The following is a 19,430-nucleotide window of genomic DNA, read 5'->3' on the forward strand; positions in this document are numbered from 1 at the left end:
GTATGTCACTGGATGGATGTGCTATCTGATTCCATTCCAATCTCCCCATCTGTGCATGCAACAAACCAGGTAGCTTTGAAATTTGTGTGTACATTGTAAACATATGTTGAAACTGGTGTAGGTAAGGGACAAGGGACTTCAGTCCTGGAAACTGAATGTGACCCTGCAATGCTCTGTTTCCCAGTTCTCAGGGTATTCCTCATGCCATCCCTCCTTCCCAGTTCACCCGCCCACAGCATTCCTACTCTGTGCCCTCCTCACCTGCTTCTGCCTGGCTGGAGTGTGTCCTTGAGCTGTATTCAAGCCTCTTCCTTGCCTGCATGAAGGGATCAAGTGTGTGTAGAATCACTTGGCTTATATGTGGCTGGAATATAGACAATATGAACCCTCTTTGACCCACAGCTGGCAGAGGAGGCGGTGGTGATGGTGCTGCCACTGGGGGCTGCCCAGGTGGCACTGACCCATCACAGGGCTTTCTCAGTGGTGGCTCCCTGGTTGTGGAGTACACTCCTGAGTGAGGTGCACCTGTCTTCTTCACAATTTAAGTTTCAGGAGCAATTTGAAAACATTTCTGTTTACCCAGCATTTGGTAGTAGTAGAATACTGCTGTTCCTGAAAACCCTGAGATCACTGGGTGGAATAATGTTTTTATGTATAACTGCTTTTAGGTAGTTTTAGAATGTTAGAATTAATCATAGAATTGTAATATTTGAAAAGACCCCGAGGGTCAACCAGTCCAACCCCCTACAATGCAGGAATAAATATGACTAATTCAGGTCCATTGATTTCAATAGGTTTGTGCTGAGTAAAACTTAGTTGAATACCACCTGGCATCTTTTTAGTACTTAACAGTGCAATCCTAGGCAATTCTACTCAGAAGCAAGTCGCACTGAGTTCAGTGGCACTTACCACCAGGTAAGCAGGTATGGGATTGCAACCTTAGTGTAGGTGATTTGGCATATTCTTGACATATTCAACAAATGGAGCCAGATTCTGACTTTTCATGCTTGCTTCCCTATAATTAGAGTTGGAACACATCCCAGAATAATTTTGCATGGACAGATTTTTAAATATAGGTTGCTAACAAATTATGTTAAATTTCTAGCTTAATACAGAGCAAGCAGCTTATGTGAAGAGACTTATTTGTACAGCTCTAATTAAACTGATATCTTTTCAGAATTTTACTGCAGGATTCCAGGCTTGGTCTTGAAAATATTTTATGAAGAGAAATTTGCTTGCAGTAAATCCAAAATTACAGATTGCAGAACATATTCAACAAACAAGTACAGGTGGTTATCTATATATAGCTCCCCCCCCCCCCGCATCCATATATTAGTCCCTAAAATATGCTGCTTCATTGTTACACCAGTTTCGTCACACACTAGGGCCCAGTGTGCAAACACATAGCAAACCTAACCATGTCTCCTCCTCAGATGTAAGTCCTATTGAATTCAGTGGCTCTTACTCTTGGGTAAGTGAGGCTAGGATGCAGCCTAAGCCTACAGTGTTGTTTGGGGCAAAAGACAGCTGACAAAGAAACCCATCAGAAGGAAGCATGAAAGGAAGCAATGAGGACATGTTTACTTACAAGGGGAGGGAGATAGCAGTCCCCCCATGGTAGCTCCAAAATGCAGCTGTAGCTGATCAGCAAGTAGTTTATTCATGGCATATAACTGCGATACATACAACTCACCTATATACAGTCGTACCTTGGAAGTCGAACAGAATCCGTTCCGGAGGTCCGTTCGACTTCCAAAATGTTTGACTTCCAAATCGTGGCTTCTGATTGGTGGCAGGAAGCTCCTGCCGCCAATCAGAAGCTGTGGAAGCCCCGGCGGACATTTGGCTTCCAAAAGAACGTTCAAAAACCAGAACACTCACTTCCAGTTTTCAATCGTTCGGGAGCCGGAACGTTTGACTCCCAAGGCATTTGGGAGCCAAGGTATGACTGTACTTAAAGTCAGAAGCAAAAGACATTTGTAGTAATATATTTTCAAATATATCATCCGCAGGTGATAACATATTGTGGAACCTGTTCTGCAGTCATGAATATTTAGACCACGTCTCTAATGTGGTGGGTGGGTGAGGTCTTCCACTGGTGCCCACAAAGCCTCAGAGTCTTCCCACTCACTGCCTCTTCAGTAATGAGGTGGTGAGGGAAGTCACCCAAGTACATTTTGAAGGCGGAAGTTGGAAGAACAACACTCTCCCATTTATTCTTGAATTTCTATGTGCTTTTCAAGGCTGAGATAAATTCTTCTGGATCCAACTTTTACCCAGGAAAACTGTGGGTCTGGGTGTGGGTGGATGGGTGGGTGTGCAAACACACACACACACACACACGTGCACAAGAGTGCATTCTTTCTGTTTCTTAGTGGGGCTGGGGATGATCTGGACAGGCAGAAATGACTAGAGTGGGGTGTTGCCCACAGCACCACTCAAAATCTAAAAGTGCCCCCAGAACTAAAAAAAGTTGGTGAGTCCCAATTAAGACTCATTTGCTTCCGTTGCATTAATTGGCCCCTTGAAACTCAAACAATCTCTATCTTTCATAGGGGCTCAGGGGCCAGCCCATAGAAGATAATGATGTCAGAGCTGAGAGATGGGAAGTGATTATGCTCACGTCACACACACAGTATATCAATGGACTCCTCATTTTCTATTGGTACAGCATTTTGAGAAACACACATGTAGAAAAAGAGTTAAGGCACATAAATATGAAGATCAAGTGGAGAAGGGATGTCATTAAGCAGTCCTTGAAGGAGTAAGCATTATTTTTTTTATTTTTTTGAGATAAGCTCAATCACATTCTACCTCATGCTGAGTCAGGGAATAATCCCCTTCATTTCAAAGTATGCCAGAAATGGGGTATGATTCACAGGGGACAGCCCTAAACTTGTATATTTCAGGGATTATCTGCCAATTAATTTCACCTTCAGTGACATTTTCCATCATACTAAGAATCTCTTCAGGGTATATTAGTGCAGCTAATAGCCACTTCCACAAGAATGAAGGATCAAGGGTGTTTATCTCCTTCTTCATAAAGGAGCAAATGTTTTTCGCTGCTCTGGAAACTCATGGTGAGATAAATATAATGCATTTTGCTGATCTATGGCACAGAATAGTCTCAAACAGATACCTTCAGGGTTCTCTCTTACAGTTTCAATGTATTCCTCCATCACAATTACTATATTGCTGCAGCCACTGCTAATGCTTCTGAATAGTATCACAAATAGTGTCACAGACGCAAGGGCTCCAGTCCATAGATCTCCCTTCCTCATGCTTGCTATGAAACACCACCCCATTTTCCTTACCAAATATTACCAATGGTTAAAGGGCCAAAAAAGAAACCTGAATTCATCACACAGGATTGGTACTATTAGACATGTCAGTGCAGGCAGAGATCTGTCACATACCCTGTTTTCATAGGCATCAGCTATTTTTTTCCACCCAGTAGGGAAAATCCATGTCACTGCATTGGAAGCAGGATCTAGAATCCTATATGATAATAGCAAACTCCATCTCTTAGTGCCTGTCCTTATGTAGTGAAAACAGCACCATTCACTCACAAGAAGGTGGCATCAGCAGGCTTGGGAGGGGGCAGGAGTGCAGCTCAATGAAGACTGAGCATGCTCAGTGGGCATGAAATGCTGGCTACTTGTTGGGTGGGGCAGCAGGAAACTAGTGGGGAGGAGAATAGAATGGAGTATCCTAGAAGAGATCATGGCTGGCTGGCTGGAACCCTGAATGGGAGCATGCGGCAACATTTGTTTGCAAGTCCCACTTCCCTATATCAGACAGTACACAGCTACTCTCCAGAAGCTTTTAGTAGACTTTATGGGGCCACGATACTACTTAAAGTGAAACATGAATCCCAAGAAGCACAAATGCAACTGGCAAGGAATAAACACTGAAGTTAGGTCTTTGGCAAGCAGTAAGTGACAACAGCACCTTGCCGAGTCTGTGAGGTGTGCCAATTATTGGCAAAAGACAGATGTATATCCAACTCCTGCTGCTCATCCACACTGCTCTCTCCTCCTCATATGCAAAAGTGCATTCCTTTGCAGTCTGGTCAAAGCCAGATGAACATTTGAAAACACATTTTAGGAGAATAAGTTTGATAACCAGGACTAAGCCAAATCTGTATTTTCAGCTCAGGTTTTCATATGGAGAAAACTCAAATTCTATTGAAGTACAGCTTCAATTTAACTTGGAACAAAACATTTTAAGTGACCTCAGGTTATGTGCTAAGTATATATTAGGTTATGTGCTAAGGTAACTTAAGTCAGTAACAGCAACACTTCCTCTTATTTTTAAAAAAATCTAATGTACCAAAATTGTACCATTCCAAAACTGCCACAACTGCCAGCAGAAATCTTATCTCATTACAATTCCATTTTTTTTTTGGGGGGGGGGTTGAAAGAAAAGAAAAGAAAACACACACATCAAGCTCCAAACCAACCAAAGCTAAGCACTTTTAATTCTCATTGATTTCATTGTGTGAGTTTTAAGCACCTGCGTAACTCCACCATTGAAATCAATGAGGCTTAAAAGTGCCTAACGTTGGCTGGATGGTGCCCTGAGTGTTTATGCTCCCCGCATGTCAATTATGTGATGAAGCACTGGGTCTAGTTTTTGATAATGCATTTCTTTTCTACTCACTCAGTTTTTGGAACCTCTTTTCTCAGCCAGTAGAAATCGGACTGCGCTGCCTGCTTGCGGGTCTGAAGCACGTTGCCAAAATAGTCCGTTTCTAAAAACTTCATCTGGGAATAGAATGCGAGGGTTATGCAAGTATAACCAATAGATTCAACAAGGAAAACAAAGAATAACTTTAATGTCGGCAAAGCAAAACATTCTCATAAACTCTATGCTCTGAATTGAAATGTTCTGATGTTCTGCAAGAATTCATTTGAGCTTTTCTTCACAGATTTCTTTTTTATGTTCACATATCATTCCCATAGAGCTGCACCATTTCTATTAAATCCATAAACAGCAACTGTTGAAGGAATGGGAATTGCTTTATAGAATTGAAGGAATGGGAATTGCATTACAGAATTATATATTTACTTGTTATGCCCGAAACCCCTAATCCACTTATCTGGACGTAAGCCCCACTGAACTCAATGGAACTTGTTGACATGTGAATGTCGGGAAACTGCTGAATATTTAGAAGACAGAAGCCAGAAATTGCAAAAATGCTGGCATTTCCCAAGAAATCCCACAGTCCGCAAAACATTTTTGCCTACTATTCAGCAACTGAGATACTTTTCAAATAGTTATTCTACAGGTACTGCTTGTATCTATGCAAAGCAATCCTATGAAGCAGGGGGGAGAATCCGAGTTGAATTTTCTGACACTTCAGAAGCCCTGCCAGCTCAGTGCAGTTGGCGCAAGGGGAGGGTATTTTTCTCTGCCTTTCCCCCCTCCTGTAGGGAGGGAAAGACTGATGTTGTTCAGAGCTTTTTTGGAGTAGAATGGAGGGGGGATGAAGGGGCTTGTAATCCAGTGGATCCTCAGATACCCTTCACATGTCCCTTCCATCAGGATATCTACGCCTGCCCAGTTTCCTGCTGACATACTAGAGATGGAGGCGGTGAGCCGAGGTGAGCCTTGTCAGTGGTAGCACAGCAATTTCTCCACATTCAATATCCCCTCAGCCAACTTTCCACTGGCTTTAGGATTACATCCTAAAAAATTTTGTGCATTTCAGCCACTGCTTGCCATCTACCTTTTGGTGCTAAGTAAGGTATAAATGCCAACCTAGCAGTTCAAAAGCACGTCAAAGTGCAAGTAGGTAAATAGGTATCACTACTGTGGGAAGGTAAACGGCATTTCCGTGTGCTACTCTGGCTCGTCAGAAGTGGCTTAGTCATACTGGCCACATGACCCGGAAGCTGTACGCCGGCTCCCTCGGCCAATAAAGTGAGATGAGCGCCGCAACCCCAGAGTCGGCCACGACTGGACCTAATGGTCAGGGGTCCCTTTACCTTAAGGTATAAATGAGGGCAAACTGTGCAAGTGACAAACTGAACTATCACACCCCACCCTGGGGCATGCAAGAGCAAAAAGTTAATCATTCTAACAAGGGTAAGCAAAGCTAACAGCATGCATTTAAACACGAGAGGTTTGCAAGAAAAATAAATAAAGATTTATTTATTTTATAAAGCAGATCTCCCCCTGGAGTATTAATACTCACAAAGCAGCTCCATTTTTATTTATTAATTTTCAAATTACACCCTTCAAGGGCCAATAAATAATTTACGACATCGAGGAGTAACAAAATATGACTGCTGACAGTGTGTAGGTGACTCAGATAACTAGTAATCAGATAGAACACCAGACCTCCAGTTCAAACTCAGACTCTGCTGCTACAGATCGTAAGTCGTTAATGTCTAATTACTGCTCCTGGGCTTGTTTGAAAAGTATCGGCAGCTTAGTGCAACTTTCAAAATACCAAAGAGTGCATTAAAAAAACCATCACCTTCCACAAAACCTTTTATTCTGGCGTATGTAACAAAAGCTGCTTAACCTTTGAGATGTAAGACTGACTTCATATTTCTTAAATGTCAAGTTAAAAATATATTGGGAAAATGTTTGTGAAAAATTATTCCCACCCTGCCTTTTACATTGGTAAAGTTAAGGAATTTGTAAATTGTATTTCTACTGTTTTGAAGGAAATGCAACATATAAACCATTTGGAAAATATTAAGAAGGGTTACGCCTACAATACACTGTGAGTTAAGCCTAGTTGAATATCACAGTTTGTGAAATATAAATGCTACTGATATGTTTATTTAATAAATAATTTTGTTATTGTCCCCCCCCCCACTTATTCCAAATTACTTCTATTTTTGGTTGACCAAGCAACTTGAAAATAAACTAGATCTCCTACTTTCATCATTCCCAACTCTAGAGTTATTGCCTAGAAAAGATTTGTTGTAGCTGTTTGGCTTGTCGGGCTTTAAATATCTGTAACTATGAAGTTTCACACTACAATGATTTGATAGGATGTGAACATAAAGCAATAAAAGGAGTGACTTATTATCATTTCCCAGCTTGCTTTAACCATCACAGGCAGAACTATGGCCTCAGTGAAGACACTGTGTGGTGTATTGTAGGGCTACATATTTTTAGCTTACTGAAATATACAGCAATTTTGCAGTAGGATTATGACTCAGAAAATGGGTTGCAACTTCCATTAATTTGTTCCAACGACACAGCTGACAATGATCACTGTTTTGTCTCAAAGACAGACACTGCATATATTGCAAAATAAACATAACTAGAGACATGGTTAAGACTTCCCTTTATGGATTAAATAAGGCTTGGAGTACTTACTCATCGTCCTCCATTTCAATTAAAAACACTTTATCCTCCAGAGATGTGATGCTTAACAACAGACTCATGTAAATAATGTGGGAGATTAAGCAGAACTCAAGAAATGTGCAAAGCAAGGGAAACTGTGCTATAGCTAAAGGCATACATTTTAAGAGCAGAAATGCAGCACTCAGAAAGTTAATATCCCTTTACCTCCTGTGGGAGCTCAATGTGTCAATGTGCAAGCCATTTATGTCTTGGACAATATATCCTGAAATAATAACTCCTTTGAGAACAAAATTTCAATTTTGAATCAAATCCCAATCAAACACCATTGCAGTCTGTTGGTTTGGGGTTGTTTTTTTTAAATCAAACATACAGCAGGCTTATTTTAAGACACTAGCTAGGTAATGCAAAGTAATTCCCGGAGGTGTCTATACTCTGTGCACACACATACACAAGAGAGCCTGTGATTGGCTGAATGTTCTGAAAATTGCTTCTTGCATTTTTTTCAGCTTCTGGAAGAAAGAGACTAGAACCTGTGCAGGACAGAAAAACTTTGCCCTCACACAGACACACACCCCAAAAAAATTCAGGTAGTCATACCCAAATGCCTTGATGCCTGTTCTTGTGCTTGAAATTGCTTTTCAAAATGGAAAGTTGAGATTCTTGTCCCCAATTCAAATTCTATCTTGCTGCAGTACAATTATTATTATTTTATTTATTAAATTTCTATACCGCCCTTTCATCTGAGAATCACAGGGCAGTTTACGATATAAAAACACAAAATGCATAACATAGTAACAAACAAAATAATATCCCACAGTTTAAAAAAGGCCATAGATTGTTTAATTAGCCAAAGGCCTGCAAGAAAAAGAATGTTTTCGCCTGGTGCCTAAAGATATGCAATGAAGGTGCCAGAGAAGGCCTTCCTGGGCACCTGGGAACCTCTGCAGAAAAGGCCTGTTCTTGTGTGCTACCCTCCAGATTTCTCACAGAGGAGGCACACGAAGAAGGGCCTCAAATGATGACTGCAGGGTTTGGGTTGGTTCCTATGTGGAGAGGCGGTCCTTATGGAAGATGGGCATAGCCAGGGAGACAAGGGGGCAATTGTCCCCTAAATCAAGTAAATCAATAAAAAATACTTAACTGAGGTACTGCCCCAACCAACATAAATCCTGACTACACCCATGTAATGGAATTATGACTATAAGGAATCAACACTGCCTCAACAGATATGCTATACTGTGTAAAAAGCCTATGCATATAATCTTTTGTTGTGCAAAACCTTGCTATGAAGGAGCACACACATGAGGAAGAAAGGAAAGAGGAGAGTTGTAGGTGGAAAAGAGTAACCCCATGATGTGTGGAAGAACCTGCCATTTTCTAACTTTCCTCCCTAAGAACTTGCAAGATGAGGTTTTTCCCACGAAGATAGTCTGGAAGGAAGCCCAGCTCATAGAATTTCGAGTGTGAATTCATGTGAATGAGACTTCCACACATAGATGAGAGGTTTGGTGGCCTGTTGTCCACACATTCTTCAAGGTGTGGGGTGAAGGAAAGTGACACCGAGTCATGTACAATGTGAGGGACACCTGTCTCTTCGTTCTACTGTTTAACTATGAGCTGGGATATAGAGAGGCAAGCAAAACGGTATGTGGGGAAGGGAATATCAGGATGTGTCCAAGGTGAATGTTGGGTGCAAAAATATTGGTTGCAGACCTCTAGCTAAGGTGTCGTGTTGTAAGTGAACTATTTTCATTGAAAGGTGCTGTTTTTTAAATTATATTTTCTGGCTTTAAACCCAAGCCCTTGAACAACTGATATCGAGAGCCTCTCTGGACACTGTCCAATTTTAATTATTTTGTTTCCTCTGCTTGTGACTTACATATGGCAAACATCATAACAAATACCAATAGATAACAATTTAAAAACAAGACTTACTGTTTTGATGCCTTCAGATATATATGTATCATTCATTATAAACTCAGGGTAACCCACTTTAGCCAAAACTGCTTTCGCCTTTGGAAAGAAATACAAACATCATGATGAGAAGGATACTCCATTATTACCTGGATGTGGCCTTATTTGGCCACACGGCTGCCATTAGTTTCAGAATACACAGCCACTGGTTCCATCAATAAACTTTAGCATAATTTATGGCAATCCACTGTTCAGAAGATACATTATCATCCCATTTACACATAGCAACATCCCATTATGCTTGTCAAAACCATGTGCCACAAGAGATATCAGCAGAATGCACCACGATGGAGGTTCCTAAAAAGTCAAAGGTGGGGAATTTGTGGCTCTCCGGATATTTGGGGTGACAACTCCTATCATCCCTGGCCATAGGCACGATGGGAGTCAGAGTACCACAGATACTCCACTCATCCTACTAGTAATAGGAGAGCTTTTGTAGCAAATACCCAGTGAGTTCAAATGGATGAACCATAAATTTTAAAAGCAGACACCCTTACCACACTTCCTCCATTATGGTGACTGACCTGAAAGGAAAGAACTTTCTGATGCCCAATGTGGTGGAAACATACATGCAAATAAAGTCATCACCAAATGCTCCAAACATGGGAGTGGTCTACAGTCTAGCAGGTTCATCCCAAAATATTTTGTCACTTGAAGCAAAACAGAAAATGGCACACCTGCTGCCGCCCCGTTCTGAGTTGTTCAGAGAAAGCTCTGGTGCACTGAAAGTGGTGGGAAGCAACAAAGAAAGCAGAGAGGAGTGGCAGTGGCAGCCCTGTTCTTCCCAGGCAGTGGCCACGGGTGCCAAACAAAGGAGGAGGTGAGTGGCATGCTCCTTGGGGGCCCAGAACTGCCACCCCTCCCAGCTGGTCTCAGACTGCAACCTAAGGCAACTGCCTCACCTAGGGCAATGGTGACCCTGTTGCATAGCTATTATGTGTGCACACTATTGGGAAAGATGTCAACCACGTTGTGCCAGGACTCCAAACCCCACCACACAAAGTGTATTATCTGAATAATGAGCTGTGTATGGTGCTGAAGGAGGCAGGGGGGGTGCGGAAATGGCTTCATGGACCAAATTGGATCCCCTGGCGGGGCAAGAAGGGTGGCCGGGGGTAGGGGTAAACATAAGCCAGACTGAACAGGAGATCCTGTGGAATCTCATAGACCACTACAAACTTCCGTGATTAGCCATCGATATGTGGATCTGTGGGAAGGAAGCTCAGAGGGAGGAAAATCTTCCACGGCTTTTCTGAGTGTTTCCATTTTTATTGAATAATGTGTGGCTAAGTGCCATAGTTTTCCACCTCCCCTTATAACGGGGCGGTGGAAGGAGGAACATTCCAGAAACTTTACCATCTCGTTCTTGACAGTTCCTCAGCCCTTGGGTTTTTATTTCACACCTGAAATTAAAATCTTCTACCTGTAACATCACAATTAATTGCAAGGAAGATAATTAAGATGTCACAAACAGAAGAATACAGGTGGGGAATTAGCAGCAGGAACAGATGAACTCTTAAGCAAGAAAGATCCCATTGTCATGCAAATATCCCTGGTGCCAGGAGAAAACAATGGAAGACAAATGCTGTGAAAAAGAAAATAGGAAATGAAGCAAATGATAATGAAAGAGAATATTTGCACTTGGTTTTCCATGAGGAGCAGGAGGGCCTTTAGGAACATTTGTAAATCATAGAATCATAGAGTTGGACTAGACCACAAGGGCCATCTAGTCCAACCCCCTGCCAAGCAGGAAACACCATCAGAGCACTCCTGACATATGGTTGTCAAGCCTCTGCTTAAAGACCTCCAAAGTAGGAGACTCCACCACACTCCTTGGCAGCAAATTCCACTGTCGAACAGCTCTTACTGTCAGGAAGTTCTTCCTATTGTTTAGGTGGAATCTTCTTTCTTGTAGTTTGGATCCATCGCTCTGTGTCCGCTTCTCTGGAGCAGCAGAAAACAACCTTTCTCCCTCCTCTATATGACATCCTTTTATATATTTGAACATGGCTATCATATCACCCCTTAACCTCCTCTTCTCCAGGCTAAACATGCCCAGCTCCCTTAGCCGTTCCTCATAAAGCATCATTTCCAGGCCTTTGACCATTTTGGTTGCCCTCCTCTGGACACGTTCCAGTTTGTCAGTGTCCTTCTTGAACTGTGGTGCCCAAAACTGGACACAGTACTCCAGGTGTGGTCTGACCAGAGCAGAATACAGTGGCACTATTACTTCCCTTGATCTAGATGCTATATTCCTATTGATGCAGCCCAGAATTGCATTGGCTTTTTTAGCTGCCGTGTCACACTGTTGGCTCATGTCAAGTTTGTGGTCAACCAAGACTCCTAGATCCTTTTCACATGTACTGCTCTCAAGCCAGGTGGGGAGGAAAGCAGAAATGCAACTGTATCCATTTTGATCACCCTACTGTTCCGGCAATGGCTGAAGCTGTGCAATGACTTTTCAGCTGACATATTTGAGGGTTCTGAGTGTTTTTTCTTCTTATTTTCAGCTCAAGAAGGCAAGAGGGAAACATCTTATTTACATTTCCACTGAGTTGGCTGCTTAAATGAGCTAGGTAAGTCACAAATGTCTTGCATGTATTCAGAAGTAATCATTTTAATCACTTAATTAAGCAGTCTTTGTGTTGCATCCACACAAATATGCCAGCTAACATTTTTTATTAAACCAGCGCGAGGAACAAAATGGTTTAGAATAGCTTATGAACTGATGCCTTTCCAAAAACTATCCATTTTGCAACTGGATTAATTATTCAGTAGGTTGTTTTGTTTTGTTTTGTTTTTTAAGAATCTATGGAGATTAGCTGGTCCAGCATAGTGGATGATTTATGAGTGCACCACTCACTGCAAAATGTTGATCAAACCCCAAAGCACTTGGTATTTCAACGTGGAAAAACACTACACAAATTTCTTTGAATTTTGATACTTTAATTTTTAAAAATCAGTTAATTGTCTCCAATAGAAAATATTATTTATTTACTAAACTGAACATCATGTATACAGATCCAATTCCTGACTTCTCCTTGACAGGCTGGTAAATTATTCTTGCATGAAACCAGGAAAGCTGCTGCCAGACGATGTATTCCAGGAGTGGGGAGCCTACTCTTGAGGTCATTCAAGGTCTACTCTTGCCCTGCCAGGGGATCCAATTTGGCCCATGAAGCCATTTCTCCAACACCATGCCTACCTGTCAATCAGCTGGCATCACTCCAATGGTCCCCTACCTCAGTGGGCCAACATTGACAGGTGGGCAGACCTGCCTACTTATCAGTCACCTGACATTAGGTCACATGACTGACAAGTGGCTAGTCTCAGTCACCTCTCAAACTTAGCCCACATGGGTGGGGGAGATAAACATCTGGCCAAAAATGTTCCCTATGCCTGGAGCAGACAGGACTGAGCTAGATGGGCCATTGACTGGACTCAGTATAAGACAGCTTCCTATGTTTTAGGTAATTGTATTTGCATTGATTTAATTTGTGAGCCATCCAAAAGGCCTAGTCAACTGAACAGCGTTTAAATGCCAAAAAGAAAAAGAAACCAACTCTGAAAGATAATGTGTGAACAAAATTAAGCAGACTGCCCGGTCAGAATGACAGGACATCCACAGCCTTGGGAGAGGTATTATAATCTTTAGTCACAGCACTTAGGGTAGTGATTAAAATCAAAATGAAAAGGGAGGAATTTATGTACAATATAAATTAGGGGGCGCCAACCTTTTTAGACCAATGGGTTCCTTTGGGTTTTTGAGCAAGCGTCACAGGCACCACCACCTCTGTTCCTTTCTCTCTCTCATATCAGATCCACCCCACCCCCTCACCCCTGACAACCAGAAAGAGGAAAGTTTTGTGTTCACTTTCCCAGAGAATCTGGGTAAAAGCCTTGAAATCTGAGCCTTGTAAAGTACATTGTGAGAAGTGGCAATGAAGAGTACAAAGTGGCAGTGGGAAAGAGCATCACTCTTCCAATTTCATTCTTCAGCTCTATGTACTTATCATAGAATCACAGAACTGTAGAGTTGGAAGTGACCCTGAGGGTCATCTGGTCCAAAGCTCTACAATGCAAGGAATCTCATCTAAAGCACCCATGAGAAAAGGTGGGCAGCCAAGCTCTGCTTAAAAACCCCCAATGAAGGAGAATCCATCACCTTCCAGGGAGGGGTAAGGAAGAAGAGGGTAACCACCTCATAACCAAAGGGACACTGAGTGGATGCCAGAGGAAAATCTCAAAGGCAGCACTGGATATGTCATTGAATATGTCTGCCTTCAAGGGAGATATGGGCCTACCAAGAATTGATCCATCTCTGGCTTGGTACCCCAGTGTGTAATTCATATAGGTATACATATATCCCTTCCGCGTTGTGACTTTGGTCATAGGAAGGATTTTAATATCTTTGTCTTAACTGAAGATGTGATATGGAAAACAGCTATTAAACAGGCTACCTCAATACATATTGGGAAATAATGGCTTATGAATCTAAGCAGAATCCTTTAAAACCTTTCTCATTCATTTGGGTAATCTAGCCAAAGAAGGCTGATCGCTGAAGAATTGATGCTTTTGAATTATGGTGCTAGAGGAGACTCTTGAGAGTCCCATGGACTGCAAGAAAATCAAACCTATCCATTCTGAAGGAAATCAGCCCTGAGTGCTCACTGGAAGGACAGATCCTGAAGCTGAGGCTCCAATACTTTGGCCACCTCATGAGAAGACTCCTGGGAAAGCCCCTGATGTTGGGAAAGATGGAGGGCACAAGGAGAAGAGGACGACAGAGGACGAGATGGTTGGACAGTGTTCTCGAAGCTGCTAACATGATTTTGACCAAACTGCAGGAGGCAGTGGAAGGCAGGAGTGCCTGGCGTGCTCTGGTCCATGGGGTCACAAAGAGTCGGACATGACTAAACGACAAAACAACAACAACAGCCAAAGACCACCATATCACCATTTACATCACACAGGAGAGGAGAACAGTTTTGACAACAGCACCCAGACTAATCTGGCTCATGGTAGTATAAGATAGCATCTTAACTCATTATTGACACAAGAGATAAGGCACAAGACTTTCAACAGGGTATTAATTTCTCCTGGATTTCTCATTTCTTTGCATAGCCTTTTCTGCACTGTGCTGCTAATATTTAACTTCTATCATCCATCAAGAAAAAGAATATGGGAAGCCCTCTAAGAGGAAATTGTTCTTTTTGGCTATTATTTTAATCATTTCATACCTTCATTTAAATATGTCAGAATTTCAGAATTATAAAAGACACAATCCCAGAAATTATTGGTTAGTTCAGGATGAGCATTGTTTGTGATGTATACAGGGAAAGGGTTAGAGACCCTCTCCTATAGATAGCCACTTCCCCAGTTTCCAAAAAAAAAGCGCCCCACATGCCTACTAATTACTGCAACAAAAATCTCAATGGGCAAATCCTAATTGCAGATCCCACATGTAATATCTAAATTTGGTATCCGGGATCAGCAACTGGGCATTGTAGGCTTTCACATCCAGGCTTGTTGAAACTATTCCTGTACTAAAAAAGATCCCTGCACTAGCAATAAATTAGAGTTATGTTCAAAGCAGAATTTTTTAAAAGGCATTAATCTCAACTCTCGCTGTACAACATTGCATTTTATTATGACCATTTAAGAGGGCGCATATAGATCACTATGCATTGACAACCTGAACCTATTGCAACAACACTTTTTTACAATAATCACAAATGATATAATGTGATGTATGCATACATAATTGTCTCTTTTTATGGGCAATTTTTAAATTCTAAAATAAATAAATAAATTTACTGGGGAAATTAGCATAAAATCTAGTTTGAAAGCAAGACTGTTTCATCGCTCTGTAATGGGCCCTTTAATTGCAACAATGAATTGACTCTTTATGTACATGTCTGTCTGTGTTTTCATTTTTCATGGAAAGTAGGCTATCTGAATACCATCTGCTAAAACTGTTGCATGCATATGGCTGGTACTCTATTTGTTCCAAACACTGGGAGGAATGTGGTAGGCGATTAGAAACCTTGTTCAATATATCTTGCACAGAATGCAGAGTTCAAACTAAATAGCACCCATGTGAGTGGAAGTTTTAAGATACTGCATCTGGAAATGTCTGCTACAGAAGGTCTTAAGAGAGAAATAGCCAGAGCTGTTAAACATATTAATACGTAGCTGGCAAAAGAATAGAAAAATCTGTTCTGGTGTTAAGTACAGAGTCATCATCTGTATTATACTCAGTTGGGATGTTTGTTTTATATGCTGAGCATATAAGAGAAAGAATCACACTGGTATTGTTGGTTCTTATTTTTAAAAAAATTGTGCGGACATTTTATGTATTGGGGTGTTTTGTCTATCTTTTACTCTGGCTAGCAGAAAACCGGGGCGGGGGACAAATGAATGAATAATAGAATTATTGGACACAGATTTTATACTAAAATAAAACAGTAACGTATTTCATTACCTGAAGTAGTACAATGCAAAGTGACTGGGTTTGAAGTCTTGTAAACTCTTAAGTCAAAGGTGGAGGATAAAAAATAATAATTTTCCTCTTGATCCAGAATGATATTTTAGTGCAAGAGCTTCATCCCCCAAAAGCCGAAGGGAGTTCACATTACAAAATGCAGCCATTAAATTTTCTGTTTAATGAGCTGTTGCTTTTATCTCAGTTATGTGGATTCCCTCCTCACTGTTCATTGTGATTTAAAGAAATACACAATTAACCCATCAAATGTTGCTATGTAGATTGGCAAGATTTTTGTACACAGGTGTAACACTGACCCACGTGAGGTTAAGAGGTTTCCCAAAACTTACAGAATGTATCCAAAGTTGGACAGATCTTTAACAGGTACTGTAAGCCCGTGTGGTGCTGGAGTAGCCCATGGCGGGGGAGACAGGAAGACCAGACATCATTGCCAGTGAACCCTACCTAGGGCTTAGACCTCAGCAGCTGCCAAGTCCTGACAGCAGCCCCAGTAGGTCACATGCAGGTCTTCATGCAGAATTATGAGAATGGCTGCTTAACTATTGTTGTGCATTGTTGCATTCCAGTTGACTATAAGAGCTCCTTCCATGTGCACATACATGCACTGTCCGTGTCCACCTCTCTTCCTTTTCCATTTCAAATATGAGAGTGGCCAAAAGTGTTCTGATCTCACGCAATTGTGTTAGCCTTATGGAGTTATGCTGGGCTCTGGAAATAAAATGACAGCTTTGGGCCCAGGGTTAAATACAATTTCCTTTCCCTTCACCGGTTCTCCCGCAATCTGTCTGAGCAGTGCTCAGGTTATTAACGGAACTGACATTCCTGTACAACTGACTGAGCATTGGCAGCAGCCAGGTAACAAGGCAGAAGGTGACGGCAACAAATCATCTAACACCAAAAGATAAGAGATAACGAAATGTGTTTTGGCGATTAGTTTCAGACCATGCCAGGGAAGAGGAATGTGTTTCACCTGGTTATCCTAGATCCATATTTTGTTCAGGAAATGTCATATAACTGTTTGGAAGCCTATTTTAGCATTCATCAGTATAGAAATTAATAATACAAATTATGGTTGCGTCTTTTCACAGACAGATGGACCTCCAAAAAGTAGAAGCACCCACCAAGCTATCAGACCACTCATATGATTCACATGTCTGCAACTTCTTCAACCCATAGCTCCCTATATATCTGCTCCATCCCATTCAGATGAATTCCTCTGTTCAGGCAAGCCTTCCAGGATACTCATAGGGCAGACATGGAGGGCCTGTGATCCTCCAGATGTTACTAGACTATCACTGATTTATTTAATGTATTTATATCCCACCTTTCTCCCACAGTTGGGGTTCAAGGCAGCTGCTGCTACTGCTTCTTCAACATCTCATATCCACCTTTGGATATATGCCCCTTCAAAGTTCTCTCCAATTACTGCCACAATTTTAGATGCACTCTGGCATGCACGATATGGCTGTTGTACGTGGACATAGAATTAAAAAATAGCAGCAGCCCAGATTTTTGTTTTAGTTAAAAAGCAGGGATGCCCATATGAAGATGAGATGGCAGTGAAGGGAGATATTAAGATTCAGTTAGTTTGAATCCAGTTTTGTGATAATTCAGCCTGTCTCCATCTCTTCCACCGAGATAAGCGGTCCTTCTGCCCTGTTACATCTGATTTCCCCCTTTCAGTCCAGTCAGAGCATGAGCACTGGGGAAATTCATGGAACTCTCTGAGTCCCCATTCCAAGACAGCACAGTTGTCTTCTGTGCCTGGTTAGGAACTATAGTTTGCTAAGGGTGTTGGGAATTGAAACTATAGCTCACAGGAATCTTTGGGGTTGCTTTAATGGTATGGCATGCACACAGCTAGTGGGTAGGTCATGCGAGTCTCTCCCTCCTGCATTGCTCACATTCCACCAACATTTTCAGAAACATTTATGACTAGGGAGGAATCAAGTGATAAAATTCATTTATCGTGCCTAGGCAGCAGAAATGCACAATCATTGGGTGCTTGCAAAGATTATCTGCCACCAAATAATGGGTGGGTGTTTCTTTGGCTTTTGCTTTCCTTTTGGAAGAAAAAGCAGTAAATTAGCATTTTTAGGAGGACCCGTGTTAGCACTACATTAACATAGTCTCAATCCCGGGTTATCTCTACCTCTTTTCTCTACGGAACACTTATTATGGAGCACAATATTCAGGATAGTTTCACAGACAGAGCAGCCTGTTATCTATGTGTCTCATGTGAGGGAAAGGAAAGCCCTTTCTGAAAATTGTGTTTTCCACATTCAGCATCTTTTCTATGAGGCTACAGGGTGACTCAGAGCTGGGCCAGGATGAGAATTATTAAGTACATCCACGGCCAGCTGGCGTAATGAGCTACAGAGCATGTCAGGCACACAATGGCATAAACACCCAAAGGACAAGGAGGCAGCAAAGTAATGCCATTTAAGTGGTAAATCAAGAAACACGATAAAATGGGAGTCTATATCTTTTGGTACAATGGCATTTAAAAACAACAACAACATTTTTGAGCTACCATTGCACAGTTCATGCCAAGACCCGACAGAAAGTGGAAGAATAAAATGCACATAATTGGCTTCTATAGGAAAATATCCCTTTAAAGTCTTTCGCGTCAGTTGTGAAATGCATCACACACAAAAGAGGAACAGAAGTTGTGATGATGGGGAAGGAGGGGGGAAAGATTGGAGCATGTTGTCAGCCTCACATTTTTGCCCTCCAGAATAGTCATTTAATATACTGCTCTTCAGTGATAACAGGGACACCTCCTCGTTTTCATGCAGACACAAGCACACACCCACTGGTACATAATCTCTTGCTCAGTGTCAAGGGGACTGAAAATAAGAATTTTGTAGGGACATATTTGGAATTATTCTTGCTCAATAACCCTTTTCAGGCATTCTGCCCCGCATCACTGTCTCTATCACTCTCTGGAGGCTGAAGGGTGACATTAGGATTCAGGCTCATGCAAGGGGGTGGCACAAATAGAAACAGATTCCCAGGTTCAGACTGCCACCCTTAAACTCACAGAGGGTGCTGAGGATAGCCAGCACTTTTATTCCCATTGGCAAGGCAGAGGAGTGGGGGAACACGGGACATATATTCTTGAATGAAGAGGGTTAATTTCAATTAATATCCTAGGTTTGTTAATGAGGAGAAAATCTTGCACAGAATAAAAGGTGTTAAAATGTGTGCAACTTTCTTAGGGGGCAAATAAGAATCATTCTTAAAAGGTTAAAACTGTTTTTAATGAGATCACATACTTTGAGGAGAGTCTGTTGTGTATAAAACTACCTGGAAATGTCTCCTCTGCTCTTTGTGCCATATGTTTATAATGCTGTTAGCATGGAAAGTGAATTAAAAGTATATCATTGGCTATGTAACTTTTGCATTTGTGTTGCAGACTTGATTTGAGCCAAGGCTGATTCAAGCCTCGTGGGAAAGTAGCCTTAAATGGAAAGGAGTAATATGGGTTGTTAATTTAAAATCTGCCTTAAATTAATGTAAAACACATTGCAGAGGAGCATAGTGGTGACCACTGGTTATTGAGCTATCTACAGTCTCTATGGAAGCACCTTGAGCTCCATCCAGAGAATTGTGCATGAAC

General features: G+C 41.6%; 2 protein-coding genes across 8 annotated transcripts in view; one reads left to right on the plus strand and one right to left on the minus strand.

The window, feature by feature from the left end:
- Window positions 1-19,430, plus strand: part of LOC309531227 (uncharacterized protein) — a 216,470-nt gene that overhangs the window by 107,410 nt on the left and 89,630 nt on the right. For 4 of the 5 annotated variants that reach the window (XM_082220610.1, XM_082220613.1, XM_082220614.1 and 1 more), the window contains exon 5: window positions 11,814-11,879. In XM_082220610.1, coding sequence (XP_082076736.1) covers window positions 11,814-11,870 — 57 coding nt within the window. In that variant the 3' untranslated portion in view covers window positions 11,871-11,879. Of the gene's footprint in view, window positions 1-11,813; window positions 11,880-13,122; window positions 13,988-19,430 lie in introns of those variants that run through there. The other variant, XM_082220611.1, reaches the window with a different exon arrangement.
- PHEX (phosphate regulating endopeptidase X-linked) overlaps window positions 1-19,430 on the minus strand; it is a 101,301-nt gene that overhangs the window by 24,111 nt on the left and 57,760 nt on the right. For all 3 annotated transcript variants that reach the window (XM_082220574.1, XM_082220573.1, XM_082220575.1), the window contains 2 exons: window positions 9,265-9,342; window positions 4,663-4,766 (listed from right to left, as the gene is read on the minus strand). In XM_082220574.1, the coding sequence (XP_082076700.1) occupies window positions 4,663-4,766; window positions 9,265-9,342 (182 nt within the window). The remainder of the gene's footprint in view (window positions 1-4,662; window positions 4,767-9,264; window positions 9,343-19,430) is intronic.

This window comes from Podarcis vaucheri (assembly GCF_965113315.1).
Source record: "Podarcis vaucheri genome assembly, chromosome: 4".
In the NCBI taxonomy this organism is placed as follows: domain Eukaryota; kingdom Metazoa; phylum Chordata; class Lepidosauria; order Squamata; family Lacertidae; genus Podarcis; species Podarcis vaucheri.